The sequence below is a fragment of the Aphis gossypii genome, chromosome 3 (genome assembly GCF_020184175.1).
Source record: "Aphis gossypii isolate Hap1 chromosome 3, ASM2018417v2, whole genome shotgun sequence".
In the NCBI taxonomy this organism is placed as follows: domain Eukaryota; kingdom Metazoa; phylum Arthropoda; class Insecta; order Hemiptera; family Aphididae; genus Aphis; species Aphis gossypii.
The window spans coordinates 20,693,496-20,703,153 of NC_065532.1; the positions used below are offsets into that span (position 1 = coordinate 20,693,496).

The 9,658-nt window shown below is 28.2% G+C and overlaps 1 protein-coding gene across 1 annotated transcript; it reads left to right on the forward strand.

The window, feature by feature from the left end:
- Positions 1–1,096: 1,096 nt before the first annotated feature.
- LOC126550995 (uncharacterized) lies at positions 1,097–3,482 on the forward strand. Its single transcript, XM_050203750.1, has 3 exons — positions 1,097–1,857; positions 1,935–2,043; positions 3,468–3,482. The coding sequence occupies exons 1-3, from the start codon at positions 1,097–1,099 to the stop codon at positions 3,480–3,482; spliced, it is 885 nt and encodes a 294-aa protein (XP_050059707.1).
- Positions 3,483–9,658: the final 6,176 nt, after the last annotated feature.

Below are 9,658 nucleotides of genomic sequence, written 5' to 3' on the forward strand. Positions count from 1 at the left end.
CGAGTTGCGTCCAAAATAAATAACATAATAATTAGGACTGGGATTTTAATGCAAATGCATCTTTTTTTCTAGTGTTTCAAAACGTTATATTGTAAGTATAAAATGTGTTTTGGGCGATGCTGATTAATTTAAAGTAATTTTTATTTTGCATTTTTTTGCATTTTTGGTCGAAATTAACCTTAAATGCATTTTTAAGACTTTTTTTGGAGATTTTAGGGCATTTTCTTTGTTTTTAGAGCATTTTTCACAATTTGTTCATAAAATGAACGAAAATTTTTGCGATTAACAAGATATTTTCGGCAAACTGCCGACGCGTCATGGTACGATTTATAAATAATATAGCACGACAATCGATTATCGTCGATAACAATTTTATCACAGCTAGGACTTTCCATTTAAATTATCGCCGTTATATACCTATTGGCTAATACGTACTATCAAAAACAAGTTAAAATATTAAATATTTTTTTTTTTTTTAATTATTATTTTATAATGAATGATTAAGAAAACAGAAATACAACAAAACAAAACAAATAACAACGTACAATAACAAAAAATTAATTATACAATTTTTTTAAATTTTTTTATTAAGCTATAATAAATATAAATGCATTTTTATATTGCAATTTTTAAGGTTTTTAAGTCATTTTTGCATTTTTTTAAGGGCATTTTTTAAGATTTTTTAGGGCATTGAAATCTCAGCCCTAATAATAATTAATAATATTTTCAGCGTTTTCACACTTGCGTTTTCACACTTTATACAAGAGATAATATTTAGCGTGTTAGTGTAAGTGTGATAAAATTGAATACACACCATGGCGATGTCCGGTTGTCACCAAACAATTTCCGAGCCATATTTATAACACTGAATGCTTCGAAAAACCAACACCTGATATCTAATTTGATACATATATATTATAGATAACGATTGATCAGTTTAACACAAAGTATTTTACACAGTGCTATACTTTTCTCAGTACATGTTATACAGTGTTCGTTAAGTGTTCGATTAAAAATGGAAAAAATGTTTAGCTCAAAATTATGCGCGACAAAAGAATTTTTTATAATTCATAACTATAAGTTCAGTTACCATAAAATGCTTAAAAATGAAGTACAACGGTGGAAGTGCACAAATAAAAATTGCAAAAGTTTTTTAAAGCTCGATGATCTAAAAAATATGATTTCTGAACCAACATCGCATAATCACGATTCAAATGAACCAGCACACCTTAAACGACAACAATTAAGCAACGGACTAAAGCGAAAAGCTATTACAGATATATCAATAAAACCATCAAAACTTATTTGTACTGAACTTAGTGGCGGATGCATTACTTCTACTGCCGGAGATATTAACCTAGTACGTAAAAATATATACAATGCTCGGAGAACTATTTTGCCAAAAATTCCGACAAATTCTGAAGAGGTACATAACATGTTACAACAAAACCAAATATTTACAGCTGAAAAAGAAAATTTTGTTATGGTAAACGATAAGCAAACAAATATTATATTATTTTCATGTGAAAAAAATTTAAGATTTCTAAGTAACCTTAAAACAATATATGTCGATGGGACTTTTCAATATTGCCCAAAATTTTTTCTACAAATGTTTACAATACATGGTCTGATAAATGATTATTACATTCCATTGGCATTTTTTTTACTGCCTAACAAAGAAAGTAAAACGTACGAAAAAGCGTTTACGTATTTGAATGAATCGTGCTCAAAATATAATGCTACCTTTGCTCCTGATACTGTGTTCGTTGATTTTGAAATTGCAATTCATAAAGCTGTGTGTACTGTGTGGACAGAAGCGGAAATAAAAGGTTGTCGTTTCCATCTGGGACAATCGTGGTATGTATAAATTAACTTCCGTATAATATTTGGTATAATTAATGGTTTAATTTTAAAACAAGTCCTAAACGTTGTAGGTGGCGAAAAATACAAAATCTTGGATTGGCCAATGAATATAAGAATAAATCAGAAATAGGTTTATTTCTTAGAATTTGTTTTGGACTGCCATTTTTACCTCCAGAAATGGTAAGTAACGTATTTGCCTATGAAATCATTCCAATCATTCCGGCAAAATGTTTAGAATTTACTGACTACATATTAGACAATTATATATCTGAAAATGCTCAATTTCCTCCAAGTATGTGGGCTCAATGTTCGTCTAGTGTTCAACGAACAACGAACGCATGTGAAGCATTTCATTCTAAATTCAATTCGTCTTTTTACTCAAGCCACCCAAATATACATCAATTTATAAATGTTTTAAAATCATTTCAAATTAATACTTATGTGTTAATGAATAGCATAAATACACCCAAAAAAGATTATAGAACAAAAAAATACCAAAAAATTGACTATTTAAATGAAGAAATAAAAAAATTCAAACAAAAAACAAATTCCGCTTTTATATATTTAAAAAACGTTTCACTAAAATTTCAGCCGACATTATTTTAATTAAGTAATTAATGATTTTTATATTTCAATAATTTTCGTACTACATTTTTTAGTTAACTCTTTTTGTTTTGTAGTTCATTTTGACGATTTTGACGATTTTATTAATAAAAATTAATTATATACCTACCTATATTATTATTTTTAGATTTTTATGTTTCAATCATTTTTGTATTCTTGTATTCAATATTTTTGAGCTTTATGTACAATACTTGTTTTAATTAATTCTTTTTATTTTGACGATTTTATTATTATAAATTAATAACTATTATTTTTATATTTTTTAATTATGCATAATTTTTTTAATATGTTTATTTACATAATTTTGTATAATTTTATTTATTTAAACGTGATGTGATAATGTAATGCGATATAGACATATAATAATGCGATATAATAAAATGTACCTACATTAGTAGAATATATATAAATAGAATCATATGTAATTAATAAAATATTCTGATTTATAATAGTCTGTAATATTTAACATATGCTATTAAAAACAGGGACGCAACTAGGTTGTGTAAAAAGATACTGTTGGACGCAAATAAGCTATGACCCTTTTTGAACCTTTTTTGATGGGACGCAACTAACCTACTGATAATAATTTCGGACGCAAGTAGTATGCACCGAATTTTCTTGCGCATAAAGAAAAAACTATTTAATAAACATTATTATGTCTGGAATTTTTTATTTTGAAAATTAGATAACTTTAACTTTAAATTAAGTTAAGTTACTCTAAGAACGAAGTGTAATATTCAACCAACTACCATCTTCGAACGCAAAATTATTATTTGTTTATAGTCTTGTGTTTACTTTAGGTATATGTCATAATTAACATTTTCGAGATTAATAGTTAGTATTGACCGTTTAATATTATTTATATATATGTCATATACTGTTTTAGTTTTATTTATATAGTTTTAAAGACAATCCGAAGAAATAAAATATCAAAGTATCAAGTATTTTAATATTATTACTATTATTATTTTCTTTTATAGTCTAACCGATCTTAAGCGACACTACTTTAATTATTGATTATTATTAAATAGTTTATAGCTATTGAATTGGGGCATTCTGTTAATTGATTCCCCGATTCTTTTTGATCTTCTATAAGCCGACGAAAAAGACACTTGAACACACTTGGATGGACGCAGGTAGACTGATTTAATTGTCTAATGGTTCGAAAAATTGAAAGGAGTTTTAATGACATTTGAGTGCTAATATGTCTGCATTTGTATCAATAAATACCTATCGACGGCGACGAGGTAATAGTAATAGATCTGGGAAATGCTAATATAAATATATTATTATTATTATTTATATATTATTATATATTTATTAACTATTAAATATAGGGACATACATATATTTTAAGCGCTATTTGTTATGTTCAAGGCAGATGCGAGGATGGTTACGAATTGTTGACTGGTAAGCAATGCTGGTGGAAGTCCCAGGTGGGTCACTCACATAATCCACTATAGTTTATTAGTTTATGGAGGACTTGACCATCTTACACCAGTCCCTAGATTGGGTAACTATGAAAGAGCTTAGTAACGAAAGTGGATTACATGGCAATGCGAAGAATGGTGTTTAAATATTATAGTATTTAAAAAGTATAAGGTATGTTATATTATCTTGCAAGCACGTTGTGACGACAACAAAATTTACACGTAACAAAAAAAAAAAAATATATAAGAATGTTAATATTAATATTTATAGTCAGCGAATCGATTTTAAAGTACCTATTAAAAAACAATATGAATATGCATAATAATAATTCACAAGTGATGAATTGAGAAAATGAGAAAGAGTAAATATTCAGATATAACGTCCAGAGGTGTGGTGCTCATTAGCATATCGCGACATTATAAAAATAGCTTATACAATACTTATACTTAGCGCTAAGAGGAGAGAAATTTCGGGGCAAACAGAAGGTTTCCAAATATTTTGACTAATTGAAAAGAAATTTTTAATTACCATAAAATTAACTGTTTACGAATTTTAATATTTAAACGAATAATAACGACTTTGGTTATTTAAAATTACATTTGTTTTGTTACAATATCTACAAATAAATATGTTTTTTGCCTACTTGATTTTTAGTAGGCAGTTACAAGTTTTGTTTTGAAACGTAGACAGATACATTGGTAATATACTTACACTTTGAACAATGAATAATGAAGATTAATTAGAAAACATTAAAAGCTGTTGAGAGCAATTTGAACGATTACAATAACAGTTATTTCAGAAGTTATTAGAATATTTAGTTTAATACACTCATAATTTTGTTTTTCATCATTAAAAAGTGTTAAAAATGTATTAATGTGTCATTAAACTCCTCTAATAAAATGTTATTTACCTATTTTAAAGTTTAAAAAGTAGAATACTTTATCTAACAGTCACTCGTGTATCGAGGTCCGAGATAGGCCTATTTTGTAAACGGATTATATTATATTTTATTTTTTTTTTGTCAGACTAAGCTTAGTACAATTATTGTTGTAGAAATCTACTCACATTTTTTTAAAAACGATTTTAGTCGAAATAAGTCTGAAAAGGATGGAGACATCAGAAAATACCATTAAAGACCGATCATTGATTATTTCGGTGATCGTTGAAATTGGATAATATTTATAAATATTATAATACGACCATAGAAATTGTTGTATTTTAAAATGGTTTAACAACCGACGATTACACAATTTTGCTGATTACATTACCTACACATTTTTTTTTTCTGTATCGAAATAATTAATCACGTTTTCACTATTAACATTGTTCACCGTTTTTAGCGTTTTAAGTACTCAATCTTACTTGGCCTAATAACGTCGCAATATTATACGTACCCGCATATGCATTTAGCCACTGGTTAGTACAGAACAAGTTATGTATTAATATTAATTTTTTAATGAAACCCCAATAGCATTAAAAAAAAATATATATAGAAATAAAATGTACAAAAACTCATAAAATATGTTACTACTTGCACTATTATCTATTGATTATATTTCTAATATATAGAACTAAAATGTTTATGCATTAGCTTGTTTTTTTTTTTTGCATCTTCTGATTACTGTTTTTATTCTTATGTCCTCGAATTACGTTCACGTTGAAGTAAATCTTGGTTATTTTATTTTACATATTTTTGCATATTTTAAATAAAATGCACATTATTGCTTATTTAAACTATTAACATGTAAAATGCATGTTTAGTAGAACATTATAGCAGTGGTGGTTAATTAAAATTGTCCGAATATCGACAGTATGATGAGTTGTGTTATAAAAATGGTTTTTAAAAGTGCCTAGTCGTGAGTAGAAATTTCAAGAACAGTTTCTAGAACTACCATTTCCCCAACGGCCCTACAGTTTATAGTCTATATTTATACGACTGAAACTTGGAAATGCTATTAATCACTGTATTCGTCCAAAAACGATCTGCAAAGTAAATAAAAATTTCAATATTCTTGATTAAAAATAGTAACATAAAAAATGATTTAGCTTATTTAAAAAATAATTTTGTCCTTACCATTTATTCAATTCTAGAACTATAAAATGCATCACTTGATGAAAACCAGGACATTGTTAAGAACTCCATAATCAAACTTGGCCAAAACAAAGGAGCAACTGTTTTAAAGGTAATCAAAAAATTACAAAAGTTACGAGAAAAAAAATCGAGGACTAAAATCTATGTTGATAATACGAAATACTTTAAATGTATTACTGATTGGTAGTCATAGTTGTTACATCATATTATAATAGTTAACAGTTTTATACCGAATAACACGTAATTTTTTTCGAAATTGTTGTATTATAATATTGTGGCACATATCATGAGATCTGTAGAGGCGTTATCGTCTTCTATGTTTAGCTTACATTCGTTTTAGCAGTACTATATTTTGTATTTTATCTCTCCGACGAAATAAGTGACACACGAATTTACTCGTACCTAATTATTGTGGATTTTAGTTAATCATTTCACCGATATATATATAATAATATTGTTATGGGTCAGTGAACATCATTATTACACCTCATTATAATATAATATTATTGCGTGTAGTATATCATGGAGTTTAAATGGAAAAACAGGATTTTTTGCCCGAAGAGTTGAATTTTTAAAAACTCGTAATATTTATTTTAATAGTCTGCGCTTGGGACATTAGACTTTAGAATAATATATATTATATAGAACACTCGGTGTATTCTAACGCAATATAGTTTTTCCGTATCACAGATATATTTATATTTTATTACTTTTCATCTTGATCTCAAACCGTGTTCCAGTTATCAAATTTTACCCATATTATTCCATTTAATATCGCAATCAGTAGTGATTATTGAAGTCACTCATTCTGGAAAAATTAAAATCGATCATCAGAAGCGATTAAACGTGATTATTTTTACGATATAAAATCACTTATATTGAATCGTTGGGTATATGGTGCAGCACATTATACATGTATACGAAACGCTTTGCCGGTGGGTGCGTATCAGGTATTAACTCTTGAGTGTTGCATATTATGCTACTGTAATGTCTTACAGAATAATATTGTAATAACTAATAACCAATAATGTTATTTACCGAAGTTATATTTCGGACTACGGTTTTTAGTTTTTACCCATAAAATATATACTGAGTATACCTATTAATAACGTCTCAATTTTACGGAACCTAAGCTTAAATTAAACATTGAATCACTTTATCAAAAATGTAAACGGTTTATTAGAAGATTCGACGAGAGCTTATTAAATTAAATTACCTATCTTTGTTTTGAATTATAGAGAATTCAAGTTTTCAAAATGTTGTCAACATTTAGGTATATCATACTGTAAAATATATAACAGCCTACATATTATTATATTAAGTTTACTAATAAAACGGGTTTCACGTTGAAAAAAAATAATCGTAACTTCCCTAAAAATAATTTTACAATTGTGACTTACATAAGTAATGAGCCATACGTTTTTTTAATGGACAATATAATATTATTGGATCGTAATAACAATATACCATTTATCTTTACGATAATACGCGTGTAAACGTGAACGACGCAAAACAATAATACTGTTGACTGCAGCATAATTATAGTATAATATTATTATAAATTCAAATGTACCTAATACTATACTACATTACGCCTACATAATATGGGTAATGTCTAAATATCAATATATATATATATATATATATATACATATAATACTCGTATTATTCTTACTTCATTGTGCATATTATAATGAAACGGCGTGAAAGGAATGCATTTTTTTTACTGTATATTATATTATATAGGCTATGAGTATTATTCTATAGCCAGGTAACCGTAATAACCGCACTGCACTTACACAAGTGTACCTGGCGTATAAAAGTTATGACTGGGGTAAAAATATTATAACCATAATAAGGTGTAAAGGTTAAATTATTACCGATATATTTATTTATTTATGACATAAACTATATAGGTACAACCACCAACGGCACAAACCAAACATCGGTTTGGTACTGTTTTGAGTTGTATTTACGCATCTGCAGACGTATGTAGACGTGTTGTGTCGATAAAACTGTGCGCAATAGCTTACGGGTCGATATTAATTTTAAAATATCATTGAACTTGAAATAGTCGATAGTATCTTGGCAATTGTAGATTTTAGGTATTTTTTATTACGCACCAAAAATTTACTGACAACACTTGACGTAATATAATGAACATATTTTATGATATCTATACTATACGGTTATTGCAAGCGGAAGTCACGTTTTACATTTTTTCACTACACAAGTTTGAAATTTGGAACTTAGTAAGCTTGTCATACTGTACACGACTTAAGTTTTCGAAATAGCGATAATCAGCGCGGTTACAATACGATCAGTGATCATAGAGCAGAGGTATCCAGCAACTATCTAGCAACTACCCTAGTCGCGGTATCCGGTATAATACAATAATAATTATAAATTGAATAATTCATACTTTTTTGTTAATCTTTCAACATCAATACTTCGCGGTGTACCCTCGTATAGTTCGTTTTTTTTTTTTTTGTTACATATACAATTCAAATTTCAAAAAGTAATCGTGTCGGTTCAAGGGGATATCTACTCAGTAAAGAGTTTGATATAATATGGCAATTTTCCAAGTGCATGTGCGCGTCTGTGCATGCTTCTCGTTTAAACGTGTGCGCAATAAGTGTTCATGATCCACATAATTGTGTTATAAAAGAGATCATGATTTGTATTATTTTTTTCTAAAATGCGTGTATACGTTTTGCTCATCGTTTACCGATAGAACTAGTAATGTGGTGTTAAGATATCTGAAAACATAGGTAAATTCACTTATATAAATCTATTTAAACTAGCTGTGGAGTTTACTTGAGAACGATTATTCCTATTCGTTTATTTATTTTTTCAGTTGCTCGTTTTTGCTGTTTAAAATTGAATAACCCCCTCGGCAAATTGCACAACAACTCTGTAATCTCTGACTTTCCTTGTCTTGTCTTCAACCGTCTTACCTGTTTTTGTCCTTTTTGAAATACTTCGACTCTTCATGCAATATTAAAAATATATTCTTCATTTAAAATAATAATGTTTTAGGTATTCATCATACTATTATTTTTTTTTATAATAAAGGCTATTCCGTTTAATTTTAATTCCATACGTATATAATTATTATGTTTAAAAAAGGAAATTGATAAAAACCTAATGTTTATATTAAAAAAAAAAAATCAAATGTAATGAGAAATTAAGAACTAATATTTGAAAAAGACGAAGAGAAATATTAATTTACTCCATAATTAATTAAAATATTTGTGTTTCTAATTGTATTACTATTGTACCATAAACATATGACAGGCAGAAGATATATTTAAAAAACAAAAAACGATTCCAAAAGATAGTGTCTTTTATTTAATTTAAATATTGTACTGTTGAAAATCTAAACTATCCATCAAGCGTATAGATAATAATAACAATAATTATTTATTATGCCCGTTCGGCGGTGCTGTCGTCTGCGTGGGAGTTTAATCCACCCGGAGCAAGCAGAAACCGATGGCCGGGCGCATCGTGTGTCGTCGCCGTCGTCATAGGTATCGTAATTCGTATAAACCGATGGTTTTTACCGCGGTTCAGGGTCGGAGAGACCGCGTTTCTTATACCAAGGACGGCTGAGTTCCGTCACGATTTCCACGTACGGTCTGGAGAGCG

What these genes read in the sequence shown, in the direction of transcription:
- LOC126550995 (XM_050203750.1), top strand. Translation starts at nt 1,097, where the DNA reads ATGCTTAAAAATGAAGTACAACGGTGGAAGTGCACAAATAAAAATTGC. An exon ending in TTCCATCTGGGACAATCGTG is followed by an intron (nt 1,858 to 1,934) that starts GTATGTATAAAT and finishes TAAACGTTGTAG; the next exon opens with GTGGCGAAAAATACAAAATC.